Genomic DNA, 26,527 nt, shown 5'->3' with positions numbered 1-26,527 from the left:
CAATAAACTCCTATTGAACCAACTTGCACAGGTGGGAAAACAAGCCTTCTTCTACTATTATACATAATTGACTAACTGCCTCGAGAGAAAGAGTTTTCTCTAACTTCTGTTTCTCACTCAGAATCCCACAGAAGTTCTCCCAAAAACCTTCCTTGGGATCTGCCTGTGTTTTGTCAGGGCTCCCAGAAAGGCTGCCTCTTAACTGCCTGTTCCCACTGTCCTGTGCCAATCTTTTCTCAAGACACATGGGACAGTTTTCTCACTGAGAAAGGACTTGTGTCTCCAAATGTCAGTTGCAGAATAGATTGAATAATATCTCCCAATTTTCATGTCCACCTGTAACCTCAGAATGTGAGCTTATTTGGAAACAGGATCTTCACAGATGTAATTAGTTAAGGATCATGAGATGAAGTCATGCCACATTTATAGTGGGCCCTAAATCCAATGACTGGTGTCTTTATAAGAGAAATAAGAAAATTTGGAACAGAGACACAGAGGAGGCACAAAGGAGGAGGCTACATCAAGACAAAGGCAAAGAGATACAGCTACAAGCCAAGGAATGCCAGAGAGGGCTAGAAGCCTTGATTTCAAACCTCTAGCCTCCAGAACTGCAAAAGAGTATATGTCTGTTGTTTTAAGCCTCCCCATTTGTAGTATTTTGTTACAGCAGCCTTGGGAAACAGTATGTGGAAAGATAGTCAACCTTAACAGGCCCAAACTTGCTCTTCACATTCTGCCACCTATACCTAACCTGTTTGCTACCAGGTTTCTGGAACAGGATCTGCTTGCCTGATGTTGATACAGATGATATGGAAAACTTAAAATATTAGTTATCAGTTTGTGTGTGACAAACTTGATGGAGTCGCTGTGTTACACAATGACTCACTTTTCCTTTCTGTCAAGGGGAAGTAGAACCTCTCCTATTAACCAAGCTAATTCAGAATACTTAGTGAGACTTTACATATATAATTTGAAATATTTAAAAACACCCTGTGTGTCTTGATTAAAACTGGAATGTAGCACCGTATGTCAGAGTGATATGATGCAAAATGAAACATTTTTTTGTCACATAAAATGCTAATGGTCTCTAAGGTGATTAAGCTAGTCAGGCTTGGTCACACATTGAAATCTTATAGATTTTTTTTAAAGGAGTCCTACCCTAGACCAGTCTAGGAGTTGTGGGAAGGGGAGAGGCATTGGTATTTTAAGGCTCTCCTTTGTACACCTTTCCTAATTCATTTCCATTTCACAAGCTATGGAATAGAATCTTTTAATAGATTATATCTAGCAATGTCTCCAGTAATTTACTTCCCTCATGTCACATCAGAGAAAGGTGATAAAATAATGAGGATCCAGAGACAGTCATACCCCAATGACCCTTGCCAGTATCCCTAATAGTGCAGGCACTTGGTGGAAAAGATGCCACTGATGATGGCTTTCATCTCCAACACAAATTTCACAGTCAAGATGACTGAAAATAAACCCTTCAGTTTCAAAGCTTAAATATACAGAGTAGCCATTTATTATCCTCCGGTGTCTATTTTGTTGTTGATGTGTGTGTGTGAGCATATGTGTGTAGGTTTGTGTCTATGTGTGCATTGCAGTCAGCAGTGCCTAATCTGATTTTTTCTTTCTCCATTCCTTTTGTGTCTCTTCTACCTCACCACACAAAAGCTTCCAATCCCATAGTATTAAAGTCCTTTAATGTAATCATAGTTTGCTTCATAAGTGAAGAGGTATTGATTGCCTTCCCATCTCAAGTATACCTAACAAAGTCATTTCAGTATTCATAAGGCATCACAATGCATCCAAAAATAAATACTAATAAAGAAGATAGCTCTCAATCTCCAATATAGAGAAAACCTTCTTAAAGAAAAAAAGCTAGTAGTGTCCTTGGTGATAGGGTTGCCTGTTGCCATGGGAATGAATACAAAGATTCTATGACATTTCCTGGGACCACATGAGCTTAGTGGAAAGGATGTCTTTTAGACAAAAACCTCATTTTAGTGTTTTTACCTGGTAAAACTCTAGGTAAGGGAAAATGCAAGATGAAAAGAATATATGAGTACTCCATTATGTGGCTCAGGCATTAGAAGATCTCTATATGAAAATTGTTATTTTTAGCTGGTACACTAACTGCAGAAAAGCAAAATGAGAGAAATTAACAACAGATCACCTAAATTTTAATACCATTAAATCCTGAAGTACAACAGGGATAACAGAACTGTCATTTAAGATGCCAGGAGACTTCTCCTTTGCATGTCACTAACTCTGCCCCAAGCAATGTGACACTAAACCTTGTAGTTCACATAATCACCGAACCTGTAGGTACCAGAGTAGTGACACCATTGCCTACCTGTTTGCACATTTTGTCCTATTTGGGTTTTAAATAAGCATCCAAGGACTTAGCTGACTGGTTATGCTGCAATAGAAACTGAACAAGGAAGCCATTCTGGCTTGCTTTGTCTCTGTTATTTACCATGGAACCATGTTCCTAAATCAAGATGAAAACTGGCCTGCTCCATAGCCCATGGGGGCTGTCCAAGAGATCATCATGAAGGGATGGCTTTGTTCATGGGACTGGGTTATCATTGGCCAACTCTTCCCCACCCCATGAACCTGCACCTTAGCAAAGTTCATCCTTTCCAGATATTATGTACAAAAACCCAAACTTCCAATCTTCAGCCATTTCTGACTTATAAAAATGACAAGTGTTTACAGTCAACCTAATGTATTATTATTATTATTATTATTATTATTATTATTCTACAAGGCTCTACTTAGAATGCAGATATTAAATACTTTGATATAAAAATACTACATGGTTTAAAATGTATTTAAATATGTATAGCTAGAACTACATCACCTAGCTATGTTTGATCTAATCTGGCTAAAGGAATTTATTTCTTAGATATTCCTATATTTCTATAAGTATCAAGTATTTGCTATGTACTAGGTACTGTGCTAAATATCATGCTTTTTTTCTTTCTTTTTAAATTTTTTTAGTGTTTATTTTTGAGAGAGAGAGAGAGAGAGAGAGCAAGTGGGGAAGGGCAGAGAGGGAGGGAGACACAGAATCCAAAGCAGGCTCCAGGCTCCACACTGTCAGTACAGAGCTTGACTTGGGCTCAAACTCATGAACCATGAGATCATGACCTGAAGTCAGATGCTTAACCAACTGAGCCACCCAGGCGCCCCCATGATTTTTTTCTATATTAAAACAGCAACTATATTAAGTAGATAGCATCATTACCTCTATTTTACAGATCAGTTTGAGGCTGAATCAGGTGAAACATCTTGCCCTAGGTCTTACAGCCAAGAAAAGATAGAGCCATGAATTTGGCCTTAGGTCGTCAGACTCCACAGCTCAACATACCAGGATCCTATGGCGTGTTAGAGTGCAAAAGACATCTAATCTAGTGCTTTTCCATTTTTTTTTTTTACAGCAGTAGGAATTCTCTTACCAAATGAAATTTTCTGTGGAAGTCCTACTGATAAAGCAGTTGGAGCAGAGCTGCTCTGGTTGAACTAAGAGAAAGCCAGTGACTCCCTGACACTTCTGACCGCACCAGACATTTCTGCCATATTTGTAGGAATTGATGTACCCATGCTTCAAGGAGCCATCCAGCAGCATATTTTGACCATCTCCAAGTCCTTCCCTTTACAGGAAACCTGAGTTATGGGAGAAGTCTGCCACATGAATGTAAACCTTCCTGTCAAGCCTTATGTTCTGTTCTCCCTGATCCGATACTTTTAAGACTCAATTCCACATGAGTTCTTCTGGTGTATGTTGGCCAATTTTTTCAGTGAGTAAACTATATTCTCCTGGAGAACTAACTCACTTCCCCTCTTGGGCTACAATAAGACCTTACTTTACTTACTTTTCTAGAGGAATGAGGCAAGGTGAGGGTGGCTCTCAGGAGGGTGGCAAGTGTTTCCTTTCAAGACATCATCCTCAGGTCAGGTCTTTGAGGAATAGACTCTGAGAAGGGATGACTGCTTCCTTTCACCCTATACCAAGGGGAAGAGGCTACTGACACTAGCCCCTTTAGAGGATCTGGAATTGCAAGCTTTTTAGAACTCATCCAACCAAATGATCCACCCCAAGTGGTCCTTATCAGGAATCACATTTTTGCATAGGAAACCCATCACACGTGTGCATTCAGTCTCTCATTAGCTCTCCTAACTAGGTATGAGTAGGCACTGAGTAGGCATGATTTTCAACTTAGTCTTCTCTGTGACCCCATGAGAAGAGAATCTCTTTAAGTGCTGCCATGAAGAAACATTGGCTTTTATGGTTTACTCTGAGTTAACAGTTGGCTGAACTGAGCCTGTCATTTTTTTTTCTTGAAGATTTCCACAGCCAGTGCTATAATCCTTTGAATGACCAATACCCCTTAACATTCAGGTGCGAACTATTATATGAACAACTACTTCACCTCCCATCTGTAACCCATCCAAATCTATAGCAGGTGACTTTTTTTTTTTTTTTTTGCTGTGATCCTTCAGGATGCCATAGGTTATCATGAGGAATCATCCACTTACTACCAGCAATAGGTACTTCTTACTATTTGAGGAGTAGTGATTGTTCTAGAATCACATCCTAAAAGTCTACTTTTTAGAGCTAATCCTGATATCAACTAGCTTATTTTAGGCTCTCTGAAAATCAGTGCCTAAGATAGGAATTGTGTGTAGGTAGTTTATTTAGAAGCTGATTCCAGGGAAGAGAAGTGAACCACCAAGAAGAAAAAGTTCTTTGCGTATATTTTTATTGCTGCCTTATCAAACAGTATATGACCTTACTTAACTATATCTCTGTTTCCCCTATTTGACTGTAAACTCTCCAATGATATCTTTGCCCATAATATCTACTTTTTAATCAGGATGTGCCTTTTAATTTATGTTATCCTATTATTGAATTGACAGAATTTTTAAATTTCTAAATGATACATAAAATTATGCTGTGTCTTATAATTTATAATTTATTTCACATCAGTGAAATAATGATACCTAGTAATACAGTATAGGTGTTCAATATTGTGCTCAATAAATGTACTTCATACATAATAAATGTTCAAAATAATATTGAATTAAGACTTTTGTTTGGTTCAGAGCTCTGAATTTTTTCTACTAATGAATTATTATCTTTCTCTGCTTTATATGAGAGCTTTATTATTCACTCTGCCATACTTTTTGCCCAAGTTATCTGGAAGCTCAGAGCTAACTCTTACAGCCAATTAAAATAAATTAATTTGCTAACATGAGCCATTTTTTCAAGGCACCACGTCCAAAAACAAGAGAAAGGAGATTATATTAGTTTGCTTAAATAAATGTGAAAAACACCAGCTACTCTTATTATAGAAGGTACACTCCACTGTATTGAAATCATATCATAAGGGATCAGCTCTCTTTTCATAGGGATAGGCTATATAGAAACAGCAGGTGTATTTAAGAAGTTCAATTTTAAGAGGCAGAATTATTGGGCCTGAATAAAAGATCTCAGGGAAGATAAAGGAATTTCAGTATGAATCCTTGAGTAGCATTCAAAGATTTTCCTGAAGCAAATGATACATAATTTCCCTATGCAATTTCTGTTAATTTATTATGTTGTGCCAGTTGCTTTATAGCCTTCATGAAACAGATATTTTATAGGGTGCTTCCTATGCGCCAGACACTGTACTAGAAGCCAGGCATATAATGGTGAATAAGACAAGTGAGATCCCTGTTGGAGAAGGTTGATAATAACAAAGAAATCAACAAATAAACACAGTCCTCAAAAAATGTGAACACTGATGGGCTGGAGAATATCTGGGGACACTACTTCAGATTATGTGGTCAGGGAAGGTCTTTCTAAAAAGTTGACGTTTGAGGGGCACCTGGGTGGCTCAGTCATTTAAGCGTACAACTTCAATTCAGGTCATGATCTCATGGTTTGTGGGTTTGAGCCGCACGTCAGGCTCTGTGCTGTCAGCACAGGAGCCTGCTTCAGATTCCGTCTCCCTCTCTGTTCTTTCACTGGTTGTGCTGTGTTTCTCTCCGTGTCTCAAAAATAATAAATGGTAAAAAAAAGTATTTTTGATAAAATAAAAACATTAAAAATAAATAAATAAAAAGTTGATGTTTGAGATCAGAATGACATGAAAAACACCAGTCACTGGAAGAGAAAAGATCCAGTGCAGTAAGTTTGGTGAATTAGAGGTAGGAATATAGTGGCAGAGGTGTGGGCAGAAGATAAGGGCTGGGTCTTAGCTCAGGCTACTAGAACAAATACCATGTAATGGGTGGCTTAAACAATAGACATTTATTTCTCACAGTCCTGGAGGCTGGGAAGTCCGAGATTGAGGTTCTAACCAATTTGGTTCCTGGTGGAGGCCCTCTTCCCACTCTATAGGAGTCTTCCTGTTATGTCCTCACGTGGTGGGAAAGAGTGAGCTTCAGTCTGTCTTATAAAAAAACATTTCCATCATGGGGCCTCGACCCTATGATCTCATCTAAACCTAATTATCTCCCAGAGACCCACCTCCTAATACCATCGCATTGGGAATTAGGGTTTCAACACATGAATTTTGAGGGGACATAAACATGCAGTCCCTAGCAGGCAGTGAGTAGGCAGGAGTCAGACCTGAGAGGTCATGAGGATCATGCTTGTGGATTTGAATTCTAAGTGCAGTCAGAATCTGTTTGAGGATTTTTACTGGACACATGGCACAATTATATACATATATACATATGTATATTGTATATGTATATCACATGCAGTATACACTTACATATACATCTGCACACATATAGGCATATACATACATGTATTTTTTTCGCACATTCTGACTACTTTGGAGAAAAATACACTAAAGGGTCTTGTTGGAAGCTATTTCAATAATCCTGGCAAGACAATGGTGGATAGTAGGTGATAGATGTAAAAGAAAGCAGGAAAATTCCAGATCTATTCAGGTGGAGCTGCTAACAGGATTTGGTTATAGACTGGTTAGAAGAGTGTGAAAGAATGGAACGGAGATGGCTTTCTGGGATTTGGGGCTAAGCTCCTCAGGAGACGGCCATGCTGTTCTGTACTAGCCAGAAGACTGAGTGAAGAACAGGCAGTAAGGGGGTGGGGGGTTGAGAAATCAAAACTTTTTTTCCATGCTAATTAGATTTTAAGCTTCTAGTTATAATGGTAGAAAATAACCTCAGGCACATGTTTAAAACTATAAAAGAAAATAAAGCATTATTTTGTAAATTGCAACAGAGATGTATTGCCATTTTATAATTCCTTGCACATACCTTGAGGAAAAAACATAATCTATTTGTCACTGACTGAAAAATGAGTTCATAATCCATAATGTTTTATTCTATCTGTGGAATATATTTTTCACAATTATTTAGAAACTGTTCAAGAAACAAAGAATTAATGAATAATATTTTCTTACTTGAAAATTTATTTTAAATCTCAGAGGTGTCAAAATGTTCTCTATGAAAAAATTAGGGTAAAATCTGACACTATTAACAACTGAACAAACATAGAAACCAATTTTAAAAGCATATTCTTTTACAATTTGATTTTTAAACAGTAGACTTACAATTCCTTAAATTGCCATGTTGAATTCCTCCTCACAACTAAACTGAATTGACAGAAAAGAGAAATTAATTGATAGTAATGAAATCCAGTGTGATATTTCAACCAAGAATAAAAAAGGAGAAGAAAATCCTCCTAATTTGGCGACAGCTAAAATACACGGCTTCAGTGTGAAAGCCCTTTGTTTTCACAATGGAGGGTAGTCTGCTGTGGAACATCTGGCCTCTAGAACAGGCTCTGAAACACAGCTTCTCTGAAAAACAGAATTAACCAATTAGAAGGAGGAATGGTGAAAGAGTCAAAATCAAATGAAAGTAATACAAGGATAAAAGTGGATTTGATTTTGTGGGGAAACAAACCCAGAATATTAGGTGATTTATCTTTGTGTGATAACTATGAGTGAGATTTTTTAAAATTTTTCCAAAAAGCTTAGGATTTCTCTTGTTTGAGAGGCTACTTGAAATTTGAGCACAGGGGAGAACCAACAAAACATGGGATCATAGAAACATGGGAAAACATCCAGGGTGTGGTGAGAAATCAGCAGGAAGACTGCACAGAAAGACAGAGGAAATTCAGAATATAAGGTTATGATTACAAACCTGGATCTTTTTCCTTGTGTCGCCATATTGCTCCGCCAAAAGGAATAAAGGCCCTCACGGATACTATACACAGCACCTTGACCCAAACATGATGACGAGGAGGTTAGAATATTGCAAATCCAATATATTTTTCAGGACTTCTCGCTGAAGTGCTAGGATTTTACATTCTCCTGACAGTATTGTATTTTATAAAGGAAAATCAACACACATGGTGTCCTGGGTATGGATACACTGACGAAGGACACTGTGCAGAAAGTCTAAAATCTGGACTCTTCAGCTTGCAAGGTCAAATTACTTATACTATATGTGCTGACTAGCAGCAGCTACATCTAAGTAAAACAGATAAAGGGAACTTTAAGAATCTAGGACATTAATATTAGCTAGTGAGCAAAATTTCTAACCATTGAACAGTTACGATGCCCTTGAGGTTTTATTTGAATAGCATTCTTTTCCATTCGGCTGTGTCACATTGCTTTCTTTAGAGATAAGAAGTGCCGTACATATTCTTATAAAAGCTATTGTTATTCATTCCTATGTCAATGGTTTGTTTTACCCAACAAGTAATTTATGAATTCCTTGTTGAGAAATGCTTGAGTCTGTGACTGCATAAATAAAATAAAGATAAAAAGGACTATTAAGCATTGTGCCAGGAGCTGTTAGTATGTTTGTTTGTTTTAGCAACCCTAAAAACTAAACATTTATGCGTTATATTTTGTAAAGAGATTGTATGGAAGAGATGACAATATTTATATGGCATATTTGTAAATAGACAAATGCAGACATCAAATATCAATACAGTAGCATCAAATCTACCAATCTCCAAATAAAAAATATTATATATATATATATATATTCATATTACATATTCACCTACATATTCCAACATATCCAAATATATATTCCAATTAGGGCCTGAGGAAATTTAAAGAATCTACAAACGATTTAGAGCCTGGAAGTCCATTTATGGATGATGGCACCAAGATGCCAATAACATGTTCACCTTGATGAAAACATGTGAAGAAAGAAAACCTCACCATTGAATCCTTGGAATTTCCTGGGTTTCAGCTGAAATTGACTATGAACTTAACATATTTTGGATGAATTACTATTCAAGTTTCCTTTATATTGACAAGGGACTGCAAAATAGCTATAGAGGAATGAAAAGTCACCAAATTGGGAACCAATAATTATAATTTCTAGGGTCCCCCAAACAAAGCAATATGTCTTGGTTTCCCCAATAGCCAAATGAGGATTACAAAACCTGTCACAAAACATAAAACTGTTGCAAAACAAAACACTGTACCATTTAGGAGTGAAATCAGTAAAAACCATGTAAAACCATTCCCTTTTATTACCACAAAGTTGTCTTTTCATTAGGAATTAAAATACCTGAGATTTTGCTAAGTCTCAAATCCTTACCCCATGGTAACCAGATCACTAAATAAGTAACACTAGATCCTGCAACTAAGATAAAAAATTTAGTTCTTCACTTAAATTTTAAGTAAGCGTTTTAATAACATCCAAGCTAAAAGTGAAATCTAGCAAGAATAAACCCATGCCATTTCTTAAGAAGAAAAAAATGTTTGAATAAAATATTACAAGAGTAATTAGGAAAGAAAAGAAAATCAATATGGATACATAAAAAAGTATTTTGTAACATAAAAGACTATAATACAAATGCTAAAATATAAAGGGACATGACCATAAGTCGTGGAAGGTCATACATTTTTAAGAACATTTGAGATAGCATCAAGTTTTACTCAAGGAAATTTATTATAATTTCTATGAAATAAGATTTATAGGAAGTCATTTTCCTTCATTATCATCATATGACCTTGGGAAAAACATTTAACTTCTCTGTGAGAGATTAAAATTTCCAAAAAGGACAACAGCAACATTTCGGGGGTCACGTGCTCTTTCAGAACCTTACCACACCTGATCAATAGTTAAAGTTTTTCACACCCTCCCCCTGATACCGGGTATGCATTTATCATCGCTTCAGTGAATATAGTGTGGTAGAAATGGTGTGGTGTGACTTACAAGGTTAGGTCATAAAAGGCAATATGGCTTTATCCTGGCTGGCCCTCTCAAGGGACACTCACTCTGTGTCCACATGCAGAGGCTACTTACAGATCCCAGCTTAGGTCTCAGCCAGCATCAACCACTGGCCCTGGGCAAGAACAAGTCTTCAAATGGTTCCAGCCCCTGACGTTCACATCATCCCAACTGACACCGAGTAAAACAGAGATGGGTACCCCTGTTGAAGCCTACCTACATTGCAAATAGTTGAACAAAATGAATGGGCTCCATTTTTTAAAAGGGTAGGTTTGGGGGTGATTTCTTATGTAGCAATAGGTAACTGAACACTCTCTAAGCCCCAGTTGCCCGTTTTTAATGGAGATAATAATAGCAATCTGTAAGACTGTTTTGAGAACTAAATGAACTTATGCATGTCAGCATGTAGCACAGTATGTGGGACATAGAAGATAGGTAAGTGCTAGGTACTAACGATGGGATCAGAAAATAGATCATAAGGGAAAAAAGCTGTCTGAGAGGCAAGCAGGAATTTAAACAAAGAGCCAGAGGAGATAAGAAGAAATACTTTGAAATGAAAAATGTGATTGAATATTAAGCAGCAATATTGACAATATATAAAATGGAATGTTGTTGTAAAGGAAAGTCACAAGAAAACCCCCCAGGATTCAAAGACAAGTGCAGAAAAATAACATGATTACAGAAAATATGAAGGAAAGATATGATGATGATAAGGCCAAACGCTGCACCTCAAAAAACTAAAGTAGTGACACAAAGAAAATGTGTTTCTAGGTACACACATACACACACACACTGGAAAATACAAAAAGAAAGTTTTTATAAGCTAAAAAGACACCTAACTCTGCAAACTCACTATATACACAGAGGCAAAGTCTTGAACAAAGAAAAAAAGAAACAGCAAACATACAGGCAGGAGTAAAGTTTACTTATTATTATCAAAATTATCATTAACTTAGAGATACCGTCATGTATCTTTAAGGGCTCTATTGAGGTATAATATCACACAATTAACTCCACATATTTCAAGCACACAATTTGGTTACGTTTTGATATATGTATAACATGAAACCATCACCACAATCAAGATAATGAACATACACATCCTCCTTGCACACTTTGTAACCCCACACTCCCCACTGTCCCCAGGCAACCACTGATCTGTCACTATTCATTAGTTTGCATTTCCAAACATTTATATTATTGGATATGCAGTATGCACTTTTTGTCTGACCTCTTTTACTCATATAATTGTTTTGAGATTTGGCACTTTGTGTCTTCCAAGGAAGTTATAGAATTTGTAGGCCTAAAGGTTTCATATCCCCTTCTTTTCTAATACAGATGTTAACTGCTATAAATCTCCACCTATGAATGGCATTAGTGTGGTTCCATGATTTGTCACATATTCAAAATAACACCTGATTTCCTTTTTGATTTCTTCTTTGACTAATGAATTATATAGAAATGCTTCATTTAGTCTTCAAATATTTGGAGATTTTCCAAAGGTCTATTACTGATTTCTCATGTGATTCCTTTGTAGTCAGAGAACACACTTTGTATAATTTTAATTCTTTTAAAATTCCTTATTGAGATGTGTTTTATGATCCAGAATATGGTCTATCTTGGTAAATTTTCCTGTACACATTAAAAAAGTGTGTATGCTACTGTTGTTGAGTATAGTGTTGTATAAATGCCAATTATGTTAAGGTGGTTGATGATATGATTTAAATCTCCTATATTCATAATTATTTTCTATTTGTTCTATCAATTATTGAGAAACGTATATCGAAAACCCTGACTATAACTGTATGGTTATGCATTTCTTCTGGCAATTCTATCAGTTTTTGCTTCATGTATTTTCAAGTTCTGGTATCAGTTGCATACACATTTAGAATTGTTACATCTTCTTGATGAAGTGACTCCTCAATCACTATGAAATGACCTTCTTTATCACTGGTGTCATTAATTGCTCTGAAAGCTACTTCATCTGATATTAATATAGTCATTCCAGTTTTCTTTTGATTCATATTAGGAAGATATATATTCTCCATCTTTTCACTTTTAACCTGTTTGTGCCCTTCTATTTGAGGTGTACTTCTTATAGACAGCAGATTGTTTAGTCTTATTTTATCCAATCAGATAATTTCTGCCTTTTACTGTAGTATTTATAAAGTTTACTTTTAATGTGATTATTGCCATAGTTAGGCTTTAAGACAATCATCTTGCTAGTTGTTTTTTTTTTTTTTTTCTCCTATCTGTTCTTCTCTCCTATTTTTTTTCTATTTATGCCTTCTTTGGGATTAATCAAATATTTTTCTGATTCAATTTTATCTCCTTGGTTGGCTTACTAGTTATTGCTCTTTGCTTTCTTGTTTTAGTGGTTGATTGAGGGCTTAGAGTATACTCTAACTTACCACAATCTGCCTTCAAGTGATATCATACTATTTTACACCTAGTACAGGGACATTTCTCTCCTTCCAGGTTAGTGCTATTCTTATCCTTTTATATCGTTTACAAATTCCACATTGCCTTGTTGTTTTTGTTTAAACAGTCATTTATCTCTTTGAGATTTAAGTAATACACTTTTTAATGTATTTACCCCTACAGTTCCTGTTTCTAGTGTTCTTTATTCCTTTGTGTAGATTCATGTTTTCATCTGGCATCATCTCTTCCATTCTGGAGGAATTTTGTTGAGAGTTTAATGAAATTACTCTATAATTTTGCCACCTCTGCACCCATTTTGTGTGGCCAAGAGGCCTGTGGGGGACTTGATGTGATACCAGTCCCTTTCTTGAATGTACACCCTCGTTAGCAGCCCACAGTACACAGATTTCTGATATCACTACCCCGCATAGTCTCTCCACCTCCCCAGGCCTTCTCCTTGTGTGCTCTGTAGATAAGACCCCCACAAAGCTTACCAAAACCTTTTGAATTGGCTAATCCAGCCTTACTTAGCCCAAGAACCCCAAAGCTCTCCACCTCAGGTCCTAATAAAGGCATGCATCCTGAGTGCCCCCACTTTCTCTCTGCCTGCTCCCTGCCTTGACCTCCCCATGGCCCCTTAAGGCATACCACATACTTTCTCCAAGACTTGTGAGTAACAAACTTCTCTATTTCAATTTCCTTGTGGCCTTCTGTGGAACCATCCAACACTGTGGGACTCTACCTAATAAATGATCATTTAACAAAGTCATAAATTCCTTTAACATTTCTGGTAGTGCAGGAGTGCTGGGATGAATTCTTTCATCTTTTGAAATTCTTCATATCGCTTTTATTTTTGAATGATTAAGAGTTGGCTTCTCTTTCAGTATTTAAAGTTGCTCCACTGTCATCTCACATGGTTTACACTAAAAAAATGTGCTAATTTTATATGTACTATTCATACATGTCTTATTTTGCTGTCTACTTTTAAGACTTTCTCAATATCGCTACTTTTGAATAATTTTATTATAATATGCCTTGGTTGTTTACCTCATGTTTCTGGTCCTGGGGATTTTTTTGAAGGTTCTTAGATCTGTAGTTTTATAGTTTCCATTAAAAGTAAGAGTTTTCTCAGTCATTATTCCTTCAAATACATTTTCTACCACCCTTCTCCTCCACTCCAATTTCATATGTCAGACTTTTGGAGTTATTTCACTATTCACTGGTGCTCAATTCATTATGTAAACTCTCTTTTCTATATTTCTTCTTTTTAAAGAACACTTTCACTGATAATTTACATAAGATAAAACTCACCCTTTTACACTACATAGTAGTTTTTAGTACCTTCACAAGGCAGTGCAACGATCACCACTATCTGATTCCAGAACATTTTCATCACCCCCAAAAGAAACCACATACCCATCAGCAGTAACTCCTCACCCCACTTTCTCCCAACTCCTGACAACTACTAGTGCACTTTCTGTCTCCACAGATTTTCCTATGGACATTTCATACAAATGGAATTATACAATATGTGGCCTTTGTGCCTGGCTTCCTTCACTTAGCATAATGTTTTCAAGGTTCATTCATGTTGTAACATGTATTGGTACTTCCTTTCTTTTTACTGTTGAATAATCCATTTTAAAGATATGCTATCTTTTTTATCCTTTAATCAGTTGATGGACACTTGGATTGTTTCCACTTTTTTTGCTCTTGTGAATAATGCTGCTATGAACATTTATGTTCATATATTTTCATTTTTGTTGGGTATATGCCTAGAAGTAGAACTCCTGGTCACATGGTAACTCTATGTTTAATCTTTCAATGAAGTGCCAGGTTCTTTTCCAAAGAAGCTGGACCATTTTACATTTCCTCTAATAGTGTATAACAGTTCTAATTTCTCTACATCCTCACTAGCTCTTGTTACTATCTGTCTTCTTTTTATTATAGCTACCCTGCTGGGTGAGAAATCGTACACCATTATGGTTTCAATTTAAATTTTCCTTATGACCAATGCTGTTGAGCATCTTTCCATGTGCTTATTGCTCATTTGTGTATCTTCTCTAAAGAAATGTTTATTCAGATCCTTTGTCCATTTTTTTTTAGAATGGGTTGTCTTTTTATGATGTTGTAGTGATTGTTTATGTATCCTGGATGTCAATCCTTTAACAGATATACAAGTTGCAAACTCATTCTGCAAATTGTCTATTCACTTTCTTTATGGTGTCATTTGAAGTACAGAATTTTAAAATCTGACGTTCAATCTTATTTCTTCCTTTGTTACTTGTGTTTTTGGTGTCATGTCTAAAATTCATAACCTTAACTCAAGTTCACAAAATTCTCTCCTATATTTTCTCCTAAGAGTTTTATGGTTTTATCTATATATCAATGGCAAAATTTATATTTAAAAAATTTTTAATTACCCAACAGAATCTACCAGAACCTTGAGTAAACATCATACATAACGATGAAATAGTGCAAAATTCCTCCAAGATTGGGAATAAGAAAGGATGTTTACTAACATCACTTCTATTGAATATTGTACTGGAGGTTTTAACCAGTTCGACAAATCAAGAAAAACAGATAAGACACATAAGTAAAATGCTTAAGGATCATAAAAGAAAAAATAAAATTGTCATTATTTGCAGATGACATGATTATGTACCTACAAAATCTAAAAGAATTAATAGGTAATTTAAAATCAACAATTAGTTTATCAAGTTCATTCCATACATGATCATTACAAAACAATATACTATATTTTCTATATACCACAACTTGGAAATTTAAATTTTAAAGTGCTACTATTTCTAATAGCTTAAAAAAATCAAATACCTAGGAGTAAATCTACTGAAAGTTGTGCAAGACCTTCATACAGAAATCCATAAAATTGTATTAAGAGAAATTAAACAAGACCTGAATAAAGGGAGTAATGCATCCTGTGAATGGACTGTAATACTCAATAATGTGAGTGTCCAAACTCCCCCAAATGATATATTCGTGTAATATATGACTGATATACATGATATATACATGTAATACCAATAAAAATTCCAGAAGGTACCTGATAGAAATTGATATATGGAAATGCAAAGAACCAAAAATAATCGAGAAAATGATGAAGAGGTAGAGAAGTAGGGAGGCCTACTCTCTCTGATAATCAAAACATTAAAAAAACTATCACAGTTAGGACAGTACAGTAATGTTGCCAGGACAGACACAGACCAATGGAACCAAACAGAGATTCCAGAAAGAGTCACACACATATATAAGTGCTTCATTTTTACAAGGGTGGCATTACAGAGTCATGGACATAAAACAATCTACAGTAAATGGGCTGGGTCAACTGATTATCCATTCTGGGAACAGATGAAATTAGAACTCTACCTTACACTATACACAAAAAGCAATTCTAGGAGGATTATAGGTTTAAATGTGAAAAGTAAACCAAGAAAGATACTAGCAGATAATATAGGATAATATTTTCACAAGCATAGGTCGGCAAAGATGTCTTAACACTAATCATAAAGGAAAAAAAATCATGCTTGGATTAAATTAGGTATATGTATATCAAAAGACATTAGTACCAACATATGAAAAGCACAGGGTTAATATTCTTACTAAGTAAATGCCTTTTAAAAAAATAATAAACAGATTAAAAGTTACCATCCCACTCAAAAGCAATCAGAAAAATTATAACTATCTATATAAAATTATCTGAAGTCAATGAATATACTAATATGTGTTCAATCTCACTAGAGAGTAGAGGATAAAGAGAAATAAGATTTTTTAAGCTAGCAGATTGGCAAAGACATAAATAACAATCACATTTGGTATTAGCCAAGATTTGAGATTTGAGCACTCTCATAAACTCCTGGTGGGAATTTAAATTGGACAAGTTTTTTTGGAGACTATTTGGCAATGTATCACAAAATCCCTAAAAATCATCTATATAACCTTTGACCCAAAAATTCCACTTCTAGAAATTTGTCTTAAAGAAAAAAATTGTACCACTTTGAAAAAATGATTTTCATCACTGCAATGCTTGCATAACAAGAAATTAAGAGAGAAAAGTCTAACAATAGGGAATTGTTTAATATATTATAGTAATCCACATAATAAGACACTAATACTAATCTGGATCAAGAATCACCACCTAAGACATCTACAGAGGCAAGATGTAACATAAACGAATGAAGAAGCTCTTTGGCAAACTGGACAGCACATGCCTCTTTTGGAGAGGCCAACTCCAATTAATTCATGACAAGTAACATGTGGGGAGGTGCAGAAGGACGTCTAGTGTTGTCAGAATACCCAATCTTTTAGAAGTAGAAAATTAAATTTTTATGTGAAATCTCATGATTTTTAAAAGTTGTCTATTGTTTAAAACTTTTTGAAAAAGATTCAGCAGCCACATAAAATACATTATTTGTGGACTAGATTCCATTCAAAGGCTGAGAGCTCCAATGTACAGATATATTCATTGACATAGAAAGAGATTCATAATGTATTGTTTTTATTGTGTGGAAAGACTGTTACAAAAAACACTTTATATAATGTGATCTCAATTTTCTTAAAAATGAAAGTACATTTAGATGTATAAACTCTAAACAGTGTCTGAATGGATATAAATCCATAATGTTACTAGTGGGTGATTTTTTTATATATCTGTATTGTTGCATTTTTATATTGATCATTAGTATTTTATTATCAAAGAATACAATAAAGTTCTTTTCATTGGTGGTTATAAAGGAAAGAGTTGATAGTTTAGTTTAAAATTTTGAGAATTAAATTAAAAAATCAAAACCACTGAACAAATACTCTTCCATATAAAATCAGACCGACCAGAATCTAAAGTCAAATCTTCCATTCACTTTATCAGTGGCTCTGTCAGTGATAACACCTACCATCTCTGCTTCATATCATATTGGTAATGTAAAAATTAATAAACAAAAATTGAATTAATATGTACCATTACATTCCTAGCATCATCAAAAGCTAAGCAGGTGGATGGAGGATTTTTCTACTGCAGTGCAAGTCTGGAAAGAAGACAGACACTGGTAGAATGTAATAATGTAAGAAGTTTGCTTTGTTTCTATAATTCCATCCAGAGGCAAGACCATTACAGGAAATATGTTTCCCTTGTAACTTCTCTATTCTCAAAATCTGAAGCTCCACCCTGCCCCACCCTTCACTCCCTGGCTAGCAATCAGACCCAATGCAGTGGAGTAGAGACTGGTAGAAAACCCATTGCCAGAAGGAGCATTAGATGAGGTGGAACCCATATCATGTTCTCAGAAATACTTTTTTCCCCCAGACTCAATTTATTTAAACTAAAAACAAAAACAGTCCAAGAACATTTGAGTAAGCTCCTGTAAGTGGAGCTCTAGGACAATTGGAATAAACTAGGGAAGCCACTTTTAAGGATTAGCTTTGAGCTTCAAATTAAGAAATTAATAATATTCTTTGAGAGTTTTTACCCTTTGTCTTTTCTTCCCACCTCTCCATACCACCCGTAAAGGCATGTACTTCTCTGAATGGAATTCAGGGAGGTGAAGAGGTCCACCGGTGAAACCAACTAATTAGCCGATGTAAAGTGGATTTTGTTTTTGTCTCTATCACCTCTTTTTTTTTTTATCATAAGGAGGTTAGATACTACATTCCACTATTCCTTTTACTGTGCAGGTTAAATATAATGGAGTGTAAAGAAATTTTTTCAGGCAATTATAGTACCCTTGAAAACCTACCTTAAAATGAGCTCATGAACCTCACTAAACACCCAGTTTTAAACCCAAGGAGAAATTTCACATTTGGTTCATGGAAATATCATACCCTTTGAGATATTTTTAATATAATAACTCATTTTCATTATTTTTCTGTTTTCAAAGAATTCATAATAAAAGAGAACCATAAAAGTGTTGTTTCATATCTTTACTTTCAGTAATGTGCAACATGAACATAATAGTGTTAAGAAGTCAGAAAAAAACTTAACACAGTAGCTATAGAAGATGCTTATAATTGCAAAAATTTTAACAATTATCTTCCCTAATTTCCCCCAAACTTGCGTATTTGTTAATCAAATTAATTAAGAAGCTTTTCAAAATAAAAGCAATGTTTTAAATAAATATATTTTCATAACCATAGAACATTTAGTTCTGGTGGAAGTAACAAACATATTACACTCAAGTTCTTTATGAAGATATAAGGGTAAAAATTATCTGGATGCAATTATAAATGTACCCTAATTAGTTTGCTTCTTTTGTATGTATATTTTTGTTCATGTATTAAAATTATATCATATTTTGTAATAAGTTAGCTCTTAAATCATCACAAAGATGTTATCTGACCCACGGAATTTATGTCAATTCAACATGATGATGTGGTTGAACAATGTCTTTAAATTTAAATTTAGTACAATAAATTATATTTAATAAAAGCCAAGACCTCCTAGCTGCTCATGTCTGTTATAGATGAATGCTAGACTCCCAGTCTGGAAGAATGAGGCCTTCCTAAAGATCTCAACCTTGACATTTCATAACTGAAAATAAGGTCACATCAAAGTCCTAATTACAACAGAGCTCTCACTGTGTTTCAGAGTTCCATGTAGGTGGGTATAAATTCACTTATGATCAGCTTTTCCACTGAAATCATACATGTTTAATATACAACCACAAAAAAAACTTTCTAAAATTTGATTTTATTTAATAAATAGTTTAAAGAGTTTCTAAGTGAAGAAATGATTTTGCTGATTCTCTTAGAAATTCTGATCATTTTTTAATCTTTCACTCACTTTTATTTCTACTGTGATTCTTAGGAATTTTTCTAATCTATATTTAGTCTATCAAAACATCTATGCACTGGTAAATTTGGCTTCCTTTGATAATAACCTATGTTAAGATCTCTAAATTAAATGAAGAAGGTAGAGAAGTAAAATTAAACACAGCAACAGGTTATAGTAAGTGCTCTTTAGAATTTCAGATTAACAAATTTATCCCAAAATGATAACATAATAACTTACTAAATGAATAATGCAACATAGAATAGATTTTCACAGGATCTCAATCTCTCTCCCTCTCTTTTTCTCTCTCACTTCACTTTCTGTCTCTCTCTTTCTCTCTTTCTCTTTCTCTCTCTCTCATACACACCCACACACATACACACACACACACACACACACACACACACTCCCACTCACATCCACACATGGGTATGTACACTCATCTCAGAATTTTAACACTGCTACTAAAGCTTTTAACTTAGATAAATTAACTACATTAAAATACTGACATTGTGAAAATATCTGTCTATGTCCAACACCCCATAGAGGGTACCTTTTTGTGAATTTCTATAAAGCTTACAGAAAGAAAACCAGAAAGAAAAACCAGAGTCCTCAAGAGGAAGGATGGGTGAGTGTGTCGGTACTGCTCAGGGTCACAGTTTCCCGTTCTCCTCGCCACTCTCCTTCTCCTCTATGGCTTCCAGGCTGCGTTTGCTCTTGGCCTCGGCACAACTGCTAGGTGCCTTACTAAGTCCACAAGACAAGCACGCCAGCTGGATCTGCTTCATGTTTTCTACAGCTTCATTCTTGGCATTCTTCAACAGATCTCCTTGGCCCTGCAAACAAGTAGAAATATACACCAAAGAAGAAAGTTATGCACCAGGCATATCCTGAGTGATATCACTCTATATGTTAGTGCTATTACTCAGTGAGGAAACAGACCCAGACCCTGAGAGCTCACTTTTTCAAGGCATTATCCTCAGGTTCTTTTCTGTTGAGGGTCTTTGCTCTTTAAGCCAAGGACCTCAACCTGATCCTGATCAGCTCTGTGGTTGACAGCACCCCCTTGATATTCCTGTAATAAGGAGCAACCTCAGGGCGAGGGTGGGGGCTCCTCTGAATTACTGAGGACAATCCACCCTTCCCTCACCATGGTCTGAGACTTTGCACACTGCTGCAACCCCTGTCCCACCCAGGCCCAGCATTCCTAGGCTTGGGAGAAATCAAGGAAGGAAGCTCTTCCTCAAAGAACGAAAGTTAAATCAGCCCCTCAGTGTACAAGAGTTTACAAACCCAAACATCTTCCGTGACGTAAATCACACACCACCATGCTTGGCGAGCTGGGGTTTATATATTGGGTTATCCTTGCAATCTGTCTTTTAATAAGTTATTAGTTACCCACATTCCTTCTGTCTTTACCCACATTGTCCTTAAGGACAGTGTTCCCATCTGGCTGATGGAGAAAAAAGGCTCCAGAGGTTCAGCATGTCCTTCAAAACAAAAAGTAAAGGAGGATCACAGGAAATCACCAGCTGTCAGTTACATCACTGCTCAAGAAAGACTGTTTCTCCTTATTTTTATTTCTCATTTTAGTTCTTCGTTATAATGATCGATGTATAAGCTGATGCTGGCTCAGAAGCCTGAAGGAGCAAGTGTGGGGAAGCCGGCACCTTTTCCCCCGGTGCACAGACAAAAGAGTCCTTTCTCTTTCTCCTCTCCATTCTCACTGCAGTACCTGGTAAGGTGACCCTGAACTGCAAAGGACAATGTGGGAAGAAGCGGAGTTTACACTGATTGCTCCACAAAGCAGAGACTCGGCCAAAGGATACGTCACCTATTTTATCCAAGGTGCTCCATGATACGCTGCTTAATTTGATGAATGGTTTTTCCTTAGGCTATATGAGGAAACTTGTGTTAAAAACGCCTTAGAATATTTCATTCCCCAAAATTTACACAGGCACTTCCCAATACTACCTATGTAATAATAGCTAAATCCTTCTAATAACAGGATTTAACTAAATGGGATGCATAAGGAGGGCTTTGCCTAATATTTTTGTTAAAGTAGACTTGCCCCAATCACCTCAATCACAGAAAGGGATGTGATAAGTGGACTCGGAAGTCTTATAGTCTAGCCTTCTTGTGAGGAGCAAAGAGGCTGAGCCTGAGGAGGTTTAGTGACTGACCCAAGGTCACAGCTGGTAAATGAGCTGGGACTAAAGTCCCGGTCTCGTACCTTGGTTCAGTGCCCTATTCCACACACCATATTTATACTTTAGACTAAGACTCAAGGCAAGAAAATGAACACTCTGTCAGATAGAGATGGATTTTCTAAGGGAAAAATATTCACTACACAAGCAGAATTCGGGAGTTGGTTCTGTTTAATGCAGACATAATGAGTCCCCTCTGGACACTGCAAAATAAAGTCACGTCCACTCCGAAAAATGCAATTCTTAAGTAATCATAATAATGTGTGAAGTGCTTACTCTGTGCTGGCACTCTTTTTTATGCTTTACATATGTTCATTCATTCAACTGTCACAACATCCCTAAGAACAAAGGCACTTTTCTTATTCTCGGTTTATTGATGAAAAAACACTGAGGCCCAGAGCAGTCACCTTTCCCAGCATCATGCAGCTGCTAAGTGGTAGAGCTGGGGTTCAAATACAGCCCAGCAGTGGGCTCTAGAGTCTTTTTTTTTTAATTTTTTAATTTATTTTTGAGAGAGAAAGTGTGAGTGGGGGAGGGGCACAGAGAGAGGGAGACACAGAATCTGAAGCAGGCTCCAGGCTCTGAGTTGTCAGCACAGAGTCCGACGTGGGGCTTGAACCTATGAACTGTGAGATCATGACCTGAGCTGAAGTCGGGTGCTAAACCAACTAAGCCACCCAGGCGCCCCTCCAAAGTCTACAGTCTCAAGCACTACATGATATGACATCTCTTCACGGAAAATTGCGCACTCTACAAAGCACATGAAAGCCTCCTATTTATTGTTACCCACGAAAACAACACAGATATAAAGAGAATCACTGCTCACGTGGCAAGTCTGACAGAACTCAGAGGAGAGAGTTAGAATCAGGAAGATCAGGTATACCAAGGACACGCTGACAGGGACACAAGTCAGATTATCTTAGTTTTGCTTTCAGCTCCAACAATTTCTCCTTGGGCTATTTTCTCTTCTATAAACAAGAAAATATCCTTCTGCCTTCCTCACAGTTTTAAAGATTAAAGAAAATATGTTGAAAAACTGTTTGCAATTGAAATAATCACAAGTAAACTATGCTATAAGGTGATACGAAAGAGCGAGTATCGCAGTCTACTACTATAATGAATACCCTGGTACTGTACATATGTTAACAGATAAATTTGACTAATTTGCTTAAAATGCACCTGCAATGGGGCAGCTGGGTGGCTCAGTCAGTTGGACATCAGACTTCAGTTCAAGTCATGATCTCACTGTTTGTGGGTTCGAGCCCTGCATCAGGCTCTGTGCTGACAGCTCAGCCTGCTTCAGATTCTGTGTCTCCTTCTCTCTCTGCAAACTGCCCCCTCTCAAAAATAAACATTTTTAAATGCACCTGCAAGAGTCTGTTTTATAGAGATATGTGTATTGCTACTGGATTTACAAATTGAAAGATTCCTTTAAAAACCAAACTGTATTAATGAAGAGATCATATCCAGACTCATTTTCAGTGTTACTTTTAAGACATCATTTTCCTTTTAGTTTTGAAATTTTCACAAAATTATAACAAAATTATAACAAAAGCAAAATTGGCATCTTTCCTAATTGTAAGAGAAGGAGAAAAATCTCAAAATTCTCAAGCTACTAATGCAGGATGCTCTCACATCCCTTATCCTGCAACAGGTTGTGAAACGTATCTAATTAATCAGCCAGAATGGCATTTCATCAGTTCTGAGAGGTGGCATCCAGGCCCAAATGCCAGACTGTGCCGGTTCTGGTACACAGAAGTCAGTCTCTCTAGAAAACAATGGCCAATTGGAGAAAACAGTTTGTGTCAGTACACGAAAACACAACTACATCATCTCCTAAAAACCAGGAGACGACACATCCTGGCTGAATGATACAAGAAGAAAAAAATAGAAAGAGAAATTTAATTGTTAACTAACAGAAGAAGACAAAGTGAAAGACCAAGTTATAAAGATTTTACATTGAAATATTTACATAAAAATTTTGTTCCCTATTATTTTAAAAAGGGGGAATAAAGGTCATTTTTCTGTTCTGCGGCTCCTGGAGTCCTTCCTATTAGGATATCAGGACCAGAAAAGACTTATACTATTGTATTAAAAAGTGAAGTTTATTGCTAACAACCCTCAACTTGGCATTCCTTTTTAGTGCTTTTTCCCTTTATATGTGCAGCAATTTCCCCTGGCCAACTAGCATCCCTCTCTTTACTCTGTTACACGCCCTCTCAAACTTCTAACTAGCCAGCTTATACAGTATCTCCTCTGTCAAAACGTCGTTGTCCTGTGTATCATTTCCTACAACATGTATTAGGTATTCAGATCAGCTAATCAATTTGAAGGTATTCGTGTGTAGTATGTATTTAAGGAGTATTGTAACAGGCATTTCTAAAGAAATATGCTCAAAATATTTCCTCAAACACAGGTCTTGGGAGAGGAGGAAAAAGGAGAGAAGGGAACTTTACTTGGAATTATATAAACTGAATATTATTAGATACTCAAATAAATTTGGATTGTTATGGCCTGAAATGTAAAATTAATGTGCAATTTGATCACTGAACACTCAACTTGAAAGAAATGTCAAGCTGCTGCTGATGTTTGGATATTCTAGTGATCTCGTGGCAATTTGTGGTTTCTCTCCTCTGATGTTAGGGATGCTTCAGAAAAGAAGAGGACTGATTTAACCCAAAGAAAAGTAAGAGTAATAGAGGGCATCTCAGGCAGACTGATGCTCATGGGACAATAGGACTATGGAAAGTCTCAAGGGCAATAGCCACAATTCAGCCTCCATATTTATTTGGCTCTCAAAATTAAGAGTCCATGGAAATCCCAGCACATTTAAACAGTAACACTTGGCATCACAGAAAACCATAGAGAGATCACTATAGAGGTTTTGAATCTAAAAATTAGTGCTGATTAATTAGCTTTTTTTAAAAAAGAGAGATTAAGCAGTCATAACCAAATCCTTGCAACTGCATTAGATTGCAATTAAAATCCTGGAAGTCAAGAAATATCTGATGCAATTTAAACTGTAAATGGGGCTGCTGTACAATACCGCTACAATTTTTATTACTGCCAATAACTTTAATGTTGACAATAAAATATCATCACAATCCAAAACAGAAGCTAACACTTATTGAACACTTAGTATATGAACTATAAGCAAATTTGCATAGATTATCTCATTATATCACAATCATAAAAAGGGCTGGAATTCTAAATGCAAGTAAACTTAGTAGTTATATATTTGTAAGTTATCTATTAGGAATGTATTTTATTACTTCTCAAAAGATATTTAGGATTTGTATTATTCCTCCTCTTACTAAGAAAGGCAGCTCCCTCCCCCTCCCAACACTAATTTGAAAATAATTTTGGCTACAATCTGGCAGAATAACTTACCAAAGACATCCATGACTCCTCCACACCCATTTTTCCCATGAACTGCACTATCCCTTGTGTTATTAGTGCATACAAGAGCAGGAGAACATCACGACTAGTGTCCGTGTCACATGTGAAGGAAATGCATGGGCCATCTCAGAGCACACCACAAATATTTAAAGAAGCTCTCACATACACATCCACACACATAAACAAATGTAGCTCTGTCTCCTGGCAGACTTGTATGGGTATTTTTCAGCACATACTCAATACACTGGTATTCTTTCATGTGGGGGTCCACACCTATAGTTAGTGTCAATAGCCATGGACAACAATACTATAGTAAAAGTCAACCATAGACAGTATGGTGCAATTAAGCTCTTTATTTGTTACAGCTACCATTTGTTGGACAAAACCATGTAGTGGTAGGTGGTGCCCTATTACCACCTTACTAGTTCAAAAATCATGCTTTTGGGGAATTTCTGAATTATCTGAAGAGGTCAAATTTTTTGCTCCAATGAGGTAGAAATAACTACTACAATGTCCTTCATTTGAGAAATTAAAATAGCAGATCAAAAATGTGGTGATGTCATGACAGAGGTATTTCTCTTGTACTTCTCAAAGAGAAGACAACATTGCAAACTAAAGCAGCATGACACGTCTAATAAGCACAATTATTCAAAAGGCTACAAAAAAATTTGAAGTTAGAATCTGTTGAAATTCAACATAATGAAAATTATATTTGAAAGTTAAATTTGAAAGCATATGTAAGACCTAGCAAATAAGATCTTTTTCCACATTTATTTTTCAAATAACATCTTCCATTGTTACAATATCTTTCTCATCAAGAAATCTTGACTAACTTGAATGTTGAAGGAATGAAGAACCCTATTTACTTCAAAATGGTAACTGTGTCTTAAGCATAAGACCTTTGCATTAGCCATGTTGTTTAAAAATAGTTTTTAATATAGAAGAAATTATCTTTGTATTGTTTAGTGTATATATAAACGAAGTAGTTTAACATTATTTAAATACTACTCACTAATAATTTTAATTACATCACTGTAATAGAATGAAAGATAAAAATCACAATCATCTCAATAGATGCACAAAAATCTTTTGACAAAATTCAGCATCCTTTCATGATAAAAACTCTCAACAAACTGAGTATAGAAAGAACACACCTCAATATAACGTAGGTCATATCTGACAAGACTACAAGTAACATCATACTCAATGGTGAAAGGTTGAAAGCTTTTCCTTTAAGATCAGGAACAAGACAAGGGTGCCCATTCCCACTAGTCCTATTCAACATAGTACTGTAAATCCTAGCCAGAGCAGTTAGGCAAAAAAAAGAAAAGAAAGAAAGAAAAAGAGAGCAAAAGAGAGAAAGAAAGAAAGAAAGAGAGAAAGAAAGAAAGAAAGAAAGAAAGAAAGAAAGAAAGAAAGAAAGAGTGTCTAGGTGGCTCAGTCAGTTGAGCATCTGACTCTTGGTCTCAGCTCAGGTTATGATTTCTCAGTTTGTGAG

At 36.0% G+C, this 26,527-nt stretch overlaps 1 protein-coding gene across 2 annotated transcripts in view; it reads right to left on the bottom strand.

The window, feature by feature from the left end:
* Positions 1 to 18,561: 18,561 nt before the first annotated feature.
* Positions 18,562 to 26,527, bottom strand: part of PLCL1 (phospholipase C like 1 (inactive)) — a 336,396-nt gene continuing 328,430 nt past the window's right edge. For both annotated transcript variants that reach the window (XM_045480635.1, XM_045480637.1), the window contains exon 6: positions 18,562 to 20,259. In XM_045480635.1, the coding sequence (XP_045336591.1) occupies positions 20,077 to 20,259 (183 nt within the window). In that variant the 3' untranslated portion in view covers positions 18,562 to 20,076. The remainder of the gene's footprint in view (positions 20,260 to 26,527) is intronic.

This window comes from Leopardus geoffroyi, chromosome C1, assembly GCF_018350155.1.
Source record: "Leopardus geoffroyi isolate Oge1 chromosome C1, O.geoffroyi_Oge1_pat1.0, whole genome shotgun sequence".
Classification (NCBI taxonomy): Eukaryota; Metazoa; Chordata; class Mammalia; order Carnivora; family Felidae; genus Leopardus; species Leopardus geoffroyi.
This window is presented reverse-complemented; position numbering and strand designations above follow the sequence as displayed.